The following is a 17036-nucleotide window of genomic DNA, read 5'->3' on the forward strand; positions in this document are numbered from 1 at the left end:
AACTAATAATGTCCAATTTATATCACAGATCTCTCAAAGGACAGGTAGTTATGCTTCGCTGGATCTGTTTCGCTTTGATCCTCGGTGTCTGTGTCAGTGCCGCAAAACAGAAACAAAAGAAAGTGACTCCTGTGTCCTTCTCAAGAGGTGAGTGATCCTCCATTTGTTTTTACAGCAGTAGCTTCCATTCCAAAATCATCGACTGACTGAATGTATAGCTTGAGCTTGTGTCACGAGACACACAACTAAAGTCCTGAATTTAAATTGTGGTTGTCACTGACGTCATTTAATATAATTATATAATAATAATAATGTAAAGTAACTGCTGTTGACTTCATCACTGTTTTGTCCTGCAGGATGGGGAGTTAATATTAGTTGGATCAAAAATTATGAAGAGGGCCTGTTGAATATAGCCACAAGGTAAGACTCTACACGTCGATAACATCATTGGATATTTGTTGGTTCTGTTTGGATGTGAGTTTTGACTGTAATGTAGAATATGTGCATTTCCTTGACTACACAGAAAGCAGAAAGGTATCACCTACAGCTCCTAAAAATACTGATTTCTAATTATGGCTATTGAAAATGATTTGATATGTTTCAACAGTTTGAATCCAAAAACACGTTGTGAGGTTCTTCTTGTATAACCTGTATGTTCCTATTGTTTTATACTGTACACGTATAAGTAACATACCACCTTTTATATGCAGCCTGGTAGTGGGATATATTTGCATCCTAATGCGTCAATAAGCATTATGAGGTGACTTCAAATTGGGGCTAAAATATTGTATAATGCATATCTACATCTGATCTATTACATATGGAATACAGCAAAATAAAATATTAAAATGACATTTTATTTTACATTTTTTCTTTAAATCTGGCATGGGGACTTCGATTTGTCGGGGATTATGTTGTATAATACTGCGTTCACCCCCATCATTGTGCTCATTGTGTTGACAAATGTGTTTCTCTGTGGTTTCGCTCTCGCAGTCAGAAGCCTCTGATGGTCATCCATCATAAAGTCGACTGCCCGCACAGCAGAGGTACTGTACTCACTCTGGAATATTACTGCTGAAAAATATTGAACGTAAACATATTTAGACTTGCACATCCTGCGTCATTCTAACACAGACTTGGGTTTGGTTTCATGGGGAACACAATGGGAACATTCCTTAATACCTGCCAAGCCTGCTTTTGAATGCCTGAACAAACCAGTACTCATCACTGCTCAGTTTGATGCATGACTCCATTATACTATTTGACAGTTTAAATAAATTTGGTTTCAAACATGTATAACTCATTACATTTCGTAATCTCTGGTAAGAAAACCAGACGTGCACGCTCACTAGATCCTACCTGCAAAACTTGTTCCTCAACCTGCCTGTGTGTCAAAAAGTAAAACGGCCCGAAGTTTCCGTGATAATTGACATATGATTAACTGACATTGAGCACATTTACAATCCCTGCATGCACATGTACTCCTTTTTGACTTTTTATAGTAACAGCATGAATTTGTTGTGAACATATTAAATATTACTACCCTGCAGACCCCAGAGCTATACTTGTTGCCATATCTGTCTTTGATAAGTGCTTATTAAATAATCATTTTAAATACCAATGTGGTCCTGGGAGACCCCTGTCAAAGGCACCCGATTGCAGCTTATGCAGTTTTAATAGAGGAAATAGAACAGATAGATAAAAGGTTTGCCATGGGTCCTAATTCAAAGTATCACACACTATAGAGACACACACAGTTTCCCTCATGTGCTCTGTCTATTTTACTTTTACACAATATGCATTTAAACTGCAACTTCCAAAAAACAATCTATTTTTGAGAAGAACATAAGTGGAAATGTTGCTCTAATTGTTGTTTCTTAACAGTTTCTAGTTAGTATATTCCATGGATATTAAATAAATTGGTAGGATGAGGATTAGTTATTTGTTTCTAATCTAAAATTTAAGCTAAACAGAATTCTTTCAACAGCGCTGAAGAAATTGTTTGCTGCTGATAAGGCCATCCAGAAAATGGCCAAAGAGGATTTCATCATGCTCAACATGATAGTAAGTGCTGTAACTGATGGAAAGAGGTAATCATATGCTGGTTAGGATACTGGATATGGAGTTCTTGGAGAACAAGAAGAATATTTTTCAACCAGTATTTTGGTCCTTTCTTCTCACCATAGAATTGTATCAGTCTGTATACATTCTTCTCTAGCACTATGTAAATGTATGTGCAATATAAATTAGTCAATCTCAAGGTGAATCGTGGACACTGTAACAATATCAGTTAATTAATAATGCTGTGCATAGAAGACTAGCTTCTAGAAGTAATCATCTGCTAAATACTTTATACACTCTTACTTTGTACTAGAAATAGATTATTTACTTTTGTTTTTTACAGGAAGACACAACAGACAAGAATATGGCGCCTGATGGCTACTATGTTCCCCGAATCCTTTTTGTTGGTAAATATTTACACCATTTATTATCATTTATTATCATTTAATCAATGTTTTAGTCCAATAGGACAGTCAATTAATTAAAGATCTTCATTTCTCCTATGGTGGTCCGTTGAGATTCAATCAGACTTCAAATATATTTTAAAATACTCACGACTGATATTTGCATATTTTTGAGACACTCCAAAAATCTCTCTAGTTTTTTTGTCTGGCAAAATAAGGATGCTGTGTATAACAGATAGATATGCACTGATGAGAAGGAAAGAAAAACAGGCGAACAGACTCACTAGTTATGTATTCTTAATGGTGTGGGAAGTGTTTGGGAAACTAGGACTCGATTCTGTTTTTTCACTCCCAAATAACCACTTATTTGGGATTTGAGACGTCACCACATGGCTTCTCACTGAAATTGAAACCTGTCCTCTGTTTGTTTCTGTGGTTGCTCTCCCTCGTTGTCATTTCATATTTTCACTGCTAGTTGCTCTTAACCACTGTTACAGAAACACAATCAAATGAACAGCAGTATCAGTCCAACAGTTATTGTGATCAGATAACGCAGATCCTCAGCTCTATATGTGTGTGTGACGTGTCTTTCTGCAGATCCATCTATGACTGTGCGCACAGACATTGTAGGAAAGCACAAACTCGCCTACTCCTACGGGCCTGAAGACATGGAAACTGTGAGTTACAGGGGGGGGGGGGGGGGGGGGGGGTACACACACACACACACCTCACCTGTCAGCTGCAGACCCTATTAAGTCTTTAACATCTTTCTCCCTCCAAGTTCTGACAGCGAGGTGGGAGAGGTTTTGCAGCTGCCGTGCTCCAGCTGCTTTCACTGTAATACTGTTTAATCTCTTTAACACATCCTTATTGTGCTCAATTTGCATAGTGGAGTTTTAGTTATAGAAACCGAAGGGCTCTTAAAACTACTTTACACGGTGCATGAAATGTGATTTTGCTATGAAAAAAGAGACACACTCATCACTGCCTGTAGCAACACAGACTGGCATTGACGAAAAAAAGTCTGACTTGTTTTGAGTATGTATTGCAATCATCTAGTGGACGACACAAGGCTGTTTGGATCTGTCACTGGGGTTAAGTTAGGCTACATACCAGTGGCTCTGGTTGTCTGAGTCTTTCACAGATCCTACAGCTTTGACACAGATTCTAAGCTCTGAAGTTTCAAGACAAAAACATCTTATTTCAAATGTTAGTCTTTTGTTGAGCACAAGTTCATCATAAGTTCATCTGTTCAAGATGTCTCATTCCTTTGATAACAATAGCGCTTCAAATGTTTTTCATCTCATTCGGTTAAACTGTCTAAGCGTGATCAAAAGACCTTGATCCCTTCTTTGATGATGAAAATATATCACACAGAAAACATGTGAAGCTGTTCATTGGATCAGAAACACTTTGGTGTTAATACAAATGTTAACATGCTAACATGCTCACAGTGATACAGGATGATGTTTAGCAGCTAATGTGTTAGCATGCTAACATTTGCTAATTAGCACTAAACACCAAGTACAACGACCGCTGTCATGTTAGCAGGTATTTAGTCACAACCAAATAGAAAATTTGACCCTAATGATGGTGCTCGATGAAAATGCGCAGACACATTAAAGTTATTGATATTAATCCTCTGCGGATCACAAATATCTGAACTAAATTCTGTCCCAATCCAGCCTGTAGAAGTTCACATGTTTTACTGGATAACACATGGATTGCTGGTGAGAGCAATGGAAAACTCAGGGGCTCGCCCAAAGTTATGATGTTTCATCCAACTTTGCTTGTTTCAAGTTGAATATAACTCATATCTTTAAATGTTTTCACTTACAATTTGATGAGGCAGTGTTGCGGTGAGCTTTTTATCAGCAAAGATAACGGGTTACGGTATCTGTTCTCATTTGTTCTCCGTTTTTCAACAGTGGCCGAAAACATGAGGAAAGCCAAAGCCTTGATGCAGCACACTGAACTCTGACATGGCTCAATGCGACTTCTGGCTTCTCTCCGTCCTCCAGTCATGCTGGGCAGCCTGCTCAGTGGTCAGCACTGACATGTTTACATGCTCTTCAAAGCAAATGTAAAACCAAATAAAAGAAGAGAAAGTAAAGTGTCTCGTTTTCTTCAAACCAGAGTAATTGTGCTCATAGAATCATGAGGGAAGCTGTTAACTTACATTCAGATCTATTTGATCATTTAAAAGCGTGGTAGTACAGTAGTGCAGAATAGTTGCCCCTTAGCTGTTTTTAATTGACATTAAACATAAAGAAGATTAAAATGGCAGTATATACACACTTTGAAAGTGAATCTGGGTGTAGGTTTTCAGAAATCTCTGTGGACTTCACTTAAAAATGTTTTGCTGAGGTGAATGTTGTTACAAGTGATGACAACAGGGCAGCAGTGCAATCTCAGTGGATATTAACCAGAAATATTCTGAACATCTCACAGATAGTGTCATTGTTTTAACCACTAGGTGTCAGTATAATACAGATGTCCAAGGTCCGATGACTTTTTCACTGAAATCACATTTGCACCAATTATTGTAAATGCTAATTAACATATTCGATAGCTTTAAAAATATGAATAGTATAAAGTTTATATTTAGAGCATCCATACGGGTATTGTACTGTATATTATTACATACATCACACATACAATCCACTCTGTAATCCTGCATTGTATACAGTTTATCATCCTTTTAGTGCTTTAGTGTATTTTACTGTGTTCACCAAACATCTATTACAAGAAGAGCGTCATTATGTTGTTGCATATGAAGTCCTTACTTGATCTGTGGTTTCTGGACAATCCTCCAAAGACGTGCACGAGTGCGGCATGTCTGTTTCTCTTGTTAAATGGTCCTCCCTGACAACTGCAGAAATACCATTTCTAAACAGCTCGACAGAATGGGACCGTGCTGCAATGCCCAGATGCAGTTTTCCGCTGTCATGACTAGGATTAATGAGCTGTTTTTTAATTGTTTTGGCTGCACTGTGTTGAGCATTGTTGTCCCTTCACCTTTTGAAAGAAAAGTAAGCAGAGTGGTACAGACATATATCAGCAGGAGGGACTGTTCTGCAAGACCAAAACCTTATTATAACTAATAAGATGCATCTGAAAACCCATTTATTTTGCATTTCTTTGAATTCAGAGAAAAGCAGAAAACAGAGAAACATTTCAAATGGGTCAGGAAGTTTCATTCCTCAATATTATATGTTCTCAACATCTGCCGAAGGAACAGATCACTGAGGAATGATTCAATTATTCACACTTTGGTTGCATGTTCTCCATATTTCCTTGTGTGCTTGCTGCTTCTCACATTTCTGTCTCTCAGTTTGGCCCAAGATGATTTGTCAGAAACTCCTGAGATTATCCCAACTATCCCAGCCCTCCTCTACTTTTCTCAACAAACAAAGGCTTTCCTGGGTTAATAACAAATGTGTTTTCTACTCAGACTTTCCTACAGTATATCATGGGCCTGACAATTCCCAGTCTGGCTCATTGCAAGTGTTGTTTTTAGTGCTCTGTGAAAGTTATTCTGCTTACAATCTCCTTTCCAACACTTCATGCCTCCAAAGAACTGTCAAATTGCTCCAGGAGCATGAAGTATGTCTAATGTTTGCTTGATAAACAATACAAATTATTGGATGTGGAAATAAAACTGAAACAAATGAATATTTACGGTTAATTACCAAGACAACGTTCCTAAATGCAGTTAGAAATGCTTGTCTTGTTGTATGTTTAACTATATAGCATATGTGAACACACAGACAGTACAATTGTGAAACCACATTTGTCTATTTCATATCGACAAAACACATTTTTATTGTTTAAAGAAACGGATGCAACAACGTGAGTAATTCAATATTGTTTTAATTACCGGTAGAGCTGCAATGACCATCGCCAAATATTTAGATAATTGAAAAATCGTTCATCTGCTTCTCCCAGCCTCTCAAATGAGGTTTCCTGTTTTATATCATATTAAAGTAAATATATTTGGCCTTTGGACTGTCAAAACAAGACATGACATTAAATACATCATCTTTTGAGGAACAGGGACGAATATTTGTACTATTTTCTGACATTTTATAGACCAAACAATTAATTAATTAATCTAGAAATAAATCGGTTAGATTAATGGATAATAACCTTCATCTGGTATAGCCATCTTCACAAATTTAAAATGAGTGTATGATTGTAAACGTATCTCTGGTAAAGGAATCTACAGCTTCACTTTAAAACATCACAGAACTTACAGGGACAGTGTGCAGGATTTGGCAGCATCTAGAGCAGGGGTGCCCAAAAGGTCGATCGAGTGTGGTGCGGGTAGATCGCGCACCGTTAAAAAATAATAATATATATATATTCCCCAACGGAACCCCGCGCCCCCTGAAATTCAATTATGCCCCCCCCCTCCCCTTATGGTTATGACAGCATGAGAGTTATCTTATGCTGCATTCACATGAGACATGAAGACCCTGGGCTTCTAACACATTAAGTGCATATGCTGTTTGATGTCTACAAAGTCTAAGTTTTGGGCATGTTCCTGAGACAAATGAGATACAAACATGTAACTTTAAAGGTATATTACAACAGGTAAATGACTTTATCATTCACCAGCTATAGTGGCAACTGACCTCACAGTTTCCACATAGGTACACGTCCTGTCAGGCAAAGTGTCTTATAAGAGAAACAGTCTATTAAACGTTGAAGCCCCAAACTGGATGGAAAATTAGACTTTGTAGTTGTTTTATAATGCAGAATACAATTTCCAATACTATTTTGTTTTATGAATAAGGTACCAATAAAACACTTAGCGCTCCCTGATGATACCTAAAATGAGGTACTATGGAAGAATATGAGGGAAAGAAGGAAGGAAAAATAAGGTATTTTTGTAAATACTGACCAGCTGTGAGGTACCAGGAAATAAAAAGTATTGGAGTCATGGTGTTATCGACACTAATATTCTCAGAACTCAGAAGTAAAACAATACTCAGATTTGTTTTCATAGTAGCGTATTATTGGCAGGTTGACTTCCCATATCATTAATTAAATAAAAAAAATGCTCAAGGAAAAGGGAAGACACCTAGCACATCTCTAACTCTCACAGTTGGCAGGAATAACCAGAAGTCGTGCCCATAATTCACGCAAGGTATCGTGGGGCTAGGAAACGCGTGGATCGCTATAACTTCTCACCAAAGTGCACAATTTAAAAACAAAGCAGGAACCTTTGGATTGACAGAAGTGCAGTTACTGAACATGCTGACACACACACACACACACACACACACACACACACACACACACACACACACTAAGGTTCTTCAGTTTGACTTTGGCGATGGGGCAGTGTGTGACAAGGGCACAGGGCTATTAGTCCTCGTTTGCACACTGCTTGGACAATTTAGCTATTCAAATAGAGCCCGCTTACTGGGAAACAGCTCCTTAATGAAGAGATGGGCTGGGTAATTTGCCATAAATCTATTCTTTTATTCTTTCCCACACACTCATAAATACACACTGCCTGTCAGCATATAGAGCCATTATGTACACCTACGCATGTGCACTCTTAAATACAAACTTAACGCATAGTTTTTACACACACTCTTCACACACATATACAAGGGCACATTGATATTTTAATGTGTTCTGGAGGGAAACGGCGGAGCAATTTTCTTCACGTAAATCAAAAGGTCAAAATGCAAATGTCAGCTTTTTCCTCCTTCTTTCCATTTTAATTATTCTGTCAGGTTCAAAGAGTCTTCATCAGAAAGGAGGCGCCCTGACAAAGGAAGGCCTGAGCTCACAGATAAGCTCAATCTGCGTCTCCTCTTGACACTTCCTTCTCTATACTTAGCCTATCTACACTCCTCTCACACACACAGCGACACTTAGCATTACCTCAAAGTAAATTACAATGTATCAGCGTGAATGCTGCGCAAAAAGAGACGGTTTAGCAATTACCACCTGACTGCGTGAATTAATTTACACTGCGGAGGGGATTTACAAAACTCAGTTGATACAAGATTAAAGTTTTGTTGGTTAGATCATGTAAAATGGAGCCACTGCCAATGTAGAGATCTGCACAGATAACTATAAAAGGATCATCTGTGCTATTCTACAAACAAAGAAAATGTGAAAATATACTTCAAATAATGACCTTTTTTAGGTATTTTAAATGTATTTTGTTCTCATTAGTTTTGCAGGTATTAAAACATTTTAATTTGATGCTCCCAAATGAGGGCCACAGCATGGTGTAGACATATTTTTTATATTTTCTTTTGAACTAAATATCTAAAATGTCAACTTTTATGTGAGCATGCCGTGGTTTGCCCTTTTCTCTTTTTCTCAATATCAAATACAATCAAATTATAAATCCATGGCAAATGGATTACCACTTTTTTTCCCAACAATCAAAAACTAACAGCATTTTCAAATACACCCTGAAAGATTAACTTAATTAAAATAAAAAGAAATTAAAACGAAAGATCTGCAACCCTCAATGAAATCATGTATTTCTGTATAAACCTACTGTATAAGGGTTGGTTACTGCGGCTGTCATGGCTCCATGAATTATTTTAACATGTAAAACTTTTCTTTTCAATGGGATTATGAAATCTTTCAAAATAATAATTTATTAAAGTATAACTTCCTGTGAACTCCAGTAAAAAAACATATTTTCAACAGTCACAAAATGCTGTTTTATGTTGATCTGATTTGGGGGACCTCAGGCCTCAATCTGCTGCAGACTGTCCCACTGCAGCTCATTACTGTAGGCCCCTCCCTCATCCATCTGTTGTCAAACTACATTATTTGGCATTTATTTTGAATGCATTTCCTATTTTATTAAGGATTTTATAATTTTACCGCAGTGAAAACAGGTCGGGCGAGTACAATACTTCAACATATCATTTTGTTGTGTATTTGTTGGCCATCGTTATACACGTGTATACATAACACATTATAAAGCATTTTATTCATCATGTAAAATGATCAGTAAGAATCTTAATACTTCATAATTGTCACTCACTGACTTGTTTTTGTTGCAAGGATCACAGTGTATTACATTTCCCATAGTTGTAATACATTAGAATAATAAGTTATAATGTAATTATAAGTTACTGTAAGTAGTTTAGTTTAAGGTTTAGTTTAAAAACTAAGTGATTTATAACCTCAGCGTGTAATGTATTATATCTGGCTATACTTTAGGAATGTTATCACTTCACTTAAAGCAAACAATGACCACTTAGAATAATCACATTACAATGTGAATATAATGCATTATAATCACATTATAAAAAGATTATAATATATTACCATTAAGGGAATTATAATACACCATGATCCTTTCAACATGGTCAGTGAGTGACCAGCAATGATGTAGTATTATGACCTGATAAATAATTTTAAAAATACATTACTTATAACTATAATTATACAGTGCTATAAGAAGATTATGCTGCATTATAAGTGTGTTTATCAGGCATTACAGACATGAGCATCATAGAAAGTGTTACCCCTCAAAGGAAACATCCGTTTGTAAACACACCTCTGCTCAGAGACTGTCTTCACTTGTCTCTCTGGGTTTGATGCTATCAGTACAGAACAGTCAGAGACACAAGGTCACAGAGATACTGAAGCCAGTGAGTAACAGGAGGCTGGAGCCGGCCGAGGTGGAGAGCGCTCTCGCCATGTGATTCGCCACATACATCAACTCTGTTGAGCAGAAATTGAAATGGAAATGTTGGCCTTGAAAGAGTGTGGCTCCATTTACCACTGGACCAGAGCTAATGATTTTGTCATTTCTCTCAGGGGCACAAGCTGCTGCTCTCACTCTCACACTCACTCTGCACCAGAGGGCCCGGCAGCCTCCCCACCCTCTACTGTACTGCATGTATTTACACATGTTTCAATTCCATAACTGTGCTGCTGTGTGTGCTTTCTGTTTCACTCACATTGTAGCATGACGATTTTGAATCCGGTTGTTGAATTATAAAGATTTGTCTGAAGCTTCTAGTAAATGTGTGACTGCTTTAACTATTTATTAGAATATGCTCATTAAATTGCTTCACAGTTTACAGCATGGCAGATAATCCACAAAACTGCATTTAGATCGCTGTGTTGGCTTTATTGCATCATCAGAATCTGATCAAGGAAGGTATGTTACATTTTTATCAATATGACTTCAATATTTTCACAAGTTTTATAAACTCGCTGTAAAACCGGCCAGCTGATATTTAACAAAATCATTTGTTGGTTGTGAAGTAGTGCGGAAGTAATGGGAGGATTCATCATTGTTCATAGTTCGGGAGGTTTTTTACAGCAGTGAAGAAGTTTCACGTTTAAAAACAGTGTTTCCTCTGCTGCAGCTCGACTGACAATGAACTGCGACGGGCTGAGCGCCGTGTCGCCATTAATGTTTGCTCAGCCCTTTTTTTCTCTGACAATTTAAGATCAGACGGTTTAGGAGGATTTTACCAGGAACCAAACTATCCACCAGAGATCGCCTACTTTCGTAAACCAAACGACCCTGGTGAGTGTAAAACGGACAAAACACTAAATAAAGGCAGTTTCACCATAAACATCTGGTGTTTGTCTGAAGCTGTTTTGTTTCTCTGATAACCTTAAGATCCAGACGTCTGAAGACTTAAAATCCTTCTTCAGATTAAAATAAAGAGTTATATAACCAACAAGATCTTAAAACTGGATGAAAAGTCCATTTATGACAGCTACTGGCAGACAACCACACCACAGGTCTAGTTGTTTATAGACATTTGAATATTTTAATAATAATTTTAAGTGAACGGATTCAATTTTTGGTTGTGAAGGTCGCTGTGGCCTCAAAAAAAACCGCATTGTTGGCCCTAACTTAACAATGAATGCTAATGATGACAATTTCTTTAAAATTATAAAGTGATGAAATTTCGGACACACATGGCTGTAAACTGGTTGGAACACCAGTCAAAGCGGTAGTACTAGTTTCTTTTCATGGTTGAACTTGAACACAGATGCAGAAAGACAGAGCTGCAGTAAATTAACTTTATGTACAGAGCTTAACCTCTCTCCCTCTCTCCCTTTCAGCTGTCCTCCATCTTGTGGATCAAGGTGCTGAAGCCCAGCTCCTACCATGATGCCAAGCAGGCTGCCACAGAGTACCACTCTGCCAAGCAAGCGCTCATCAAGGCCTTCCACAAGTCCGGCCTGGGGGCCTGGGTCAAAAAGCCCAATGAGCAAGACCAGTTCAGCCTCAGCTCCTGAGGGAGTTAAGGGACCAAGGGATTCCTAAACCCCCCACTCCTTCCCCCCTGACCCAGGCCTGAAAGCAAGAGAGCCCCCTCTTAACAACCAGCTCACAGAGACACTTACCTCCGTCCCATGTGTCGGCACGCACGTGCACTTTGTACTTGTGGAAACAAACGTGCGTAGTTTCACAAACCATCCATCGCTCATTATTCTCATTCCTCAGAGGACCTCAGCCTCGCCATGTCTTTTCTCACAATATTGATTTTTGTCCTTTTTTTTTTCCTTTTTTGTAATGGATGATGTTGTTTCTCCATCTACTTGTTTTATGTTTTTAAAAACTGGAATTCGTGTTTTTATGCCGTAGATGTGGAAATTATGCAGTTTTGTCTGTTTCCTGGATCAGCGAGTGTAGCCAGCTTAGGGTGAACCGTAGCCTAGAAACACAGGATCTTCTGGTAACTAAAAATCAACATGTATGGACCTGGACGAAATATTGATGACAAACTTTAATTTAAAGATGCATAAATCTTCAAGATGTAAATCTAGTGCTGAAAAGAAAGAGAACATACAATAGCTATATAACTTTTAACGTGTGTTATATGCTTCCGTTCCTTAGACGAGACTACATGTTCTTAGACCCTGTATTAAAGATGAAAAATGTTCCAAAATATTGTGGCCCTGTTTGATTCACTGACTGGAACGAATACGCAGGCCAGGTCACAGAAGTTTAGTACACTTTAGTTTTTTTTTTTACGTCTTGTTCATGAATTCGTGCATAATGTTCTTGTAAGTTATTTTCTGTCACTCTCATTTCACACTTGAACAGCGGAGAGGTCTCGGCTCCTCCCCTCGCCTGGGTCTCGGGACAAGCTTTGGGAGGTGCTGCACGTTGTATTTTTCCTTGATCTAAGCCATGGCTTTGCATGGGAACTGAACTGGGAGGCCTAAAGAGCAGAAAACATGCGGTGGAGAGCCCTGTGCGCCCATCACTGAATGATTTTTTGAATGAATGCCAGCATCTTCCTCCACAGGCAGCTTTGAATCTTCGTCTCTATTTTATAGATTTCTTGTGATTGTTTGTTTGTTTGTTTTAGGGGAGGGGGGGGAGGGGAGGGTCACAGGGACTGTTTTTTGTTTGTTTGTTTCTTAAGGTTGGGCATTTGAGGATTGGGGCTGATACTGCAGACGACCTCTCAGATCTTGTAACCTTGTGGCAGGGATCCTCGATAGCTGTCAGTTGAACTATTAATAGAAGGTCTGTGTGCTGTAGTGCCGCATACAGGAAGTGAAGTTACATTCACTAGAATGCCACATTATGCCAGTCTGTAGTGATAGGCTGAAATGCAAACATGTTGTGTCATCCCTCCACGTAATTCTCTCACGGTGAAATAACATGAACAGTATGCTAATATCTGCTCAAACTACAACCAAATGTATCACAGTGTGATGTCATTCTCTCGTCCTCTCTTCTACATCTACAGGAGCACGCTAGTAGTTCAAGAAGACCTTTGTGATCTCACCCTAAATGCATAAATGTGTTTTCAATTTGTATATGAGGACATATTTACCAAGTAACTGCGGTCAATTCCTATTCTCAGTAGGAAATGTATGTGTGTGTGTGCAATCTACAGTGTGTGTGTGCTCAGACGTCTTCAAGCATACTCTGTGGAGTCTTCACCAAAGATGATGTCCATGTGTGTTTCCGCCCCAGTATTTTCCTCCTTTATTTTCTTTCTTTCTTTTTAAGTCAACCCTTTACTGTTTTGTATATCCGCTGAATAATGTACTTTTGATCGCGACAAAAACTGTGTATTCCATTCAGTATGGGGGGGGAAATGAAATTGTCCGGCTTCTTTAGTACATCTGTAGCCGTCAGTGGCCACGTGTATAGTGTGACCCGTGATCATTACTGCTGCAGTATAGTACTTCTCTGTATATAAGGAACGACAAAAAATCTGTTGCCTGTACAATCGGCTCATCCCATCCTGAAAAATACTAACTGTTTTGACTCCTTCCCTGTTGCTGCCGGGATTGTGAAGATGTTCAAGTATTAGTGGTTCTCTGTGACTCACTTGGCACCATAAAAGCATGGCACTAACACTGCCGGGGTTAACAGGCTTCATCCCCATTGTAGCCACCAATGTTTAAAAAAAGAAAATATGCACTGTAAGGTGCTTCAGCTAAAAGTGGCATCCACAAGCTGGCACGTGTGATGTCATATATGTACCTTTTTTACTTCGATTTCAGTCAGTATTAGAAAAGCAGGAAAAAGGAATCTACCACAGTTGACATGAAGGTAGAAACCTTGAAATTTGGATCAAAGAAAACTGTTAGATCCCCCCCCCCCCCCTCTCTGCTAATAGACCCAGACCAAAGTCAGAAGCAATACTCCTGATGTCTCCTTTAATGTCCCCCCATCACAAACAGGAGTGTGTGTGTATATTTCCCCCCCCCCCTAAAGACTTCCTGCTTCTAGAGTTGTTTTGTTTTTTTTTTGACTGCACTAAAGATGTCAACCGATGATGTCATGATAAAAAACCATCCCCGTTTCTGGATTGGATGGCAAATATCACAGCAAGAACTGAACTGCTTCCGCTTTACCACTTTGTGAATCCTCAATGATGGTCAGTGCACCGTCCCGTCCCCCCCAACCGCCCCCCCTCGCCCTGCAGCTGCGTCTGTAGTGGAATCTTTATTTTAATTTTTACTTTTATTTTGTGGTGACTCCAGAGTGGTCAGTGTGCGTCCGCTCTGTGTTTCGGAGCCACCGCTCTCCCTCTCTCCAGCTGTCCGATGTGTGAAAAACTCCACCAACAAAACCCACAACCTTGCATGTACTACCAACACTGAAGCTGCACCTAGCATGATGACAAACTTTAAAAAGGACTCGAGTAGGAAACAAAAAGATTAAAAAAAGCTAAAGATAGATATAAAATGAACAAAAAAAAGAATAAAGGAGTTCTTAGTTTACTTTTGCACATGCTTGGGATTCTTTCTTATCGTGTGTGTGTGTGTGTGTGTGTGTGTGTGTGTGTGTGTGTGTGTGTGTGTGTGTGGCTGTAACAAAGAATGGAGAAAACACTTACACATTGAATGCTTCATATAAAATGCTTTGGATGTTTGTTGTCAACATATTGTTTGGTGTGTACAACATGAAGACTGAAATGATTTGCATCATCATATTGATGCTTTCAGGCTCCTTTACCAAACAAACCTTTATTGTAAGATAAATATTTAATGACAATCATCAGGACAGAGTAAATGCATTCTCTCCCTTCAGATTGCTGTTGCCGTGATCATAACGAGGACAGTGATGTAAGCAGATGTCCTCAGTGGTGGGGAAATGATTCCCATTCTTTTACCTCAGTAAAAATACCAATACAACAATGTAAAAGTACCAGCAAAGAGAAGTAAAGAAAAGTACTGGTTCTGCCTCTCTCAGTATGATACAGTAGTAATCTTATATCATTAGATTGTTAATACTGATGCATTAATGAATACGCAGCATGTTACTGTTGCAGCTGGTTGAGGTGGAGCTAGTTTTATATTGAGTTATGTAGTTTAACTCCAGTGGATCTGAAATGGAGCTCAGTCTTCCTCGAAAGGTCACACAATAAAAATAAAAAAGGATATTCATTTCTTTTCTTCAGTGTGTAATATTGGAGAGTTTACCTCTTTGGCCCTTGAACTGTTATTTAAATGAAACCAGAAACAGGGGGTGCCCACTTTGATTTCTCTTATGTAAAATGCCTTTTGTCTCTGCCTACTACCTCAGATGAATAAAAAATAAGTCATAATTAGGGATCCTTCAAAAATTGAGAAACATAAAATATATAAAGGGATTTATATATATATATTATTTTTTTTCGCTAGAAACATCTGGCGGGCCAATTTTGGACTTTGGGCAGCCCTGAACCAGAAGTCCAAAGGGGGAATGTCTGCTAACAGGCCCAACACAGTGTTTCTGTAAAGAGACCTGACCAAGACACGTTGGGAGCCAATGGGCAAATCTTAAATTGTCTGTAGTGGAGTTCATTTCTCTCTGTACTGTAGTAGGTTGGAAGTATTAAGTAGCATACAATAGAAAGTACAAGTACCTTAAATGTGTAGTTAAGTAGTACTTGACTGCAGCACTGGAAGTCTTTATGCACGCCCGCAGAGCAGAGCTAACTTGAAAGGGCAACACGTCGTACCATCTGCAATGATCGATGAGGTAAAGCTAAAAATGGCTTTAATACAGCAGTAATCGTGCGTGTATGTGTATATATGTCAAAATGCCCCCTCTGTGGATACCTGAACATTTCCAGCATAGCTTAGCTGTTTAGGAATGTTCAGCATGGTCGTAATGCAATCTTTGACCCTCTCACTCTACATCATTGTTTAAATGATCCATACTGTCATCCTCTTCAGGATCACTTCAGGATCTGGCATCTTAATACAAAACATTTGTTTATTAATCAATTACACAAGGGATCATCCTGGAATACTCACACTCCATGTTCAGGCAGTGGAGCTCGTTTTGCTTGCTGAGAGGAACATTTTAGCAGAAACAAATTGCAAAAGTGTTTGGTGTCAATCAGACTCAAGGTGAGGCTGGATTAGTCAGAGGGAAGCGTTTCATGCATCTCACACAGGAAGTGAAGTCCGGTCATCAAGTTGTCTGTGTGTGAGTGTGTACAGTACTTTTTTATTGTTAGATTAGGGAGTACTTTTGATAATCTGCAAGAAAATATGTACTTTTGAATGATCTCACATTTCAAGAATGCTGACTCACTATAACCCTAACCTTACATGATGTCATACTGAACACCAACCTTCAAGCAATTCTCAAACTCAGTCAATAAATTAAGATCTGAGAAAAGTCTGGAATATTGAAAAGGTAGAAGTCATGGAGGGCTTCCAGTCAATAGAGAACATTTTCCAAAATCCAGAGTGAGTGTGTTTGTGTGTCTGCCTAGTATCGCAGCAGATGCCCATCAGATCAATAATAAATCACACACCAAGCTTTGCTTTAAACGCCAAGCCCCCATGCTCATAACTCTATTGCCATGATGAAAGCTCATGAAAAAGCAGATTTTATACGGTCATAACAGGCGAACGCCGCCCCGGACCAAAACATGTTGCAAACTCTCATGTTCAATAATTCAACACGCTTCTGCTGAGCCACGCTGCTGTATACATAAACATATAAAAGTATTAAAAAACATTTACAAATATTACCGCATCCATCAGGATACAAGCTACATTTCACACCATATCTCATTTTCAAAAGTCAGCGGCCATGCTCATCAAATATATCTCGGATAATGTCAGATATTTTACTTAAAG

At 38.6% G+C, this 17036-nt stretch overlaps 1 protein-coding gene across 1 annotated transcript in view; it reads left to right on the plus strand.

Annotated features, from left to right (window-relative positions):
* Nucleotides 1–11723, plus strand: part of LOC115026501 (anterior gradient protein 3-like) — a 14440-nt gene extending 2717 nt beyond the window's left edge. Inside the window, exons 2-8 of the mRNA XM_029459347.1 lie at nt 29–147; nt 357–420; nt 994–1046; nt 1988–2064; nt 2405–2468; nt 3063–3142; nt 11547–11723. Coding sequence (XP_029315207.1) covers nt 51–147; nt 357–420; nt 994–1046; nt 1988–2064; nt 2405–2468; nt 3063–3142; nt 11547–11723 — 612 coding nt within the window. The 5' untranslated portion in view covers nt 29–50. The remainder of the gene's footprint in view (nt 1–28; nt 148–356; nt 421–993; nt 1047–1987; nt 2065–2404; nt 2469–3062; nt 3143–11546) is intronic.
* Nucleotides 11724–17036: the final 5313 nt, after the last annotated feature.

The sequence above is a fragment of the Cottoperca gobio genome, chromosome 21 (assembly GCF_900634415.1).
Source record: "Cottoperca gobio chromosome 21, fCotGob3.1, whole genome shotgun sequence".
Lineage (NCBI taxonomy): Eukaryota > Metazoa > Chordata > Actinopteri > Perciformes > Bovichtidae > Cottoperca > Cottoperca gobio.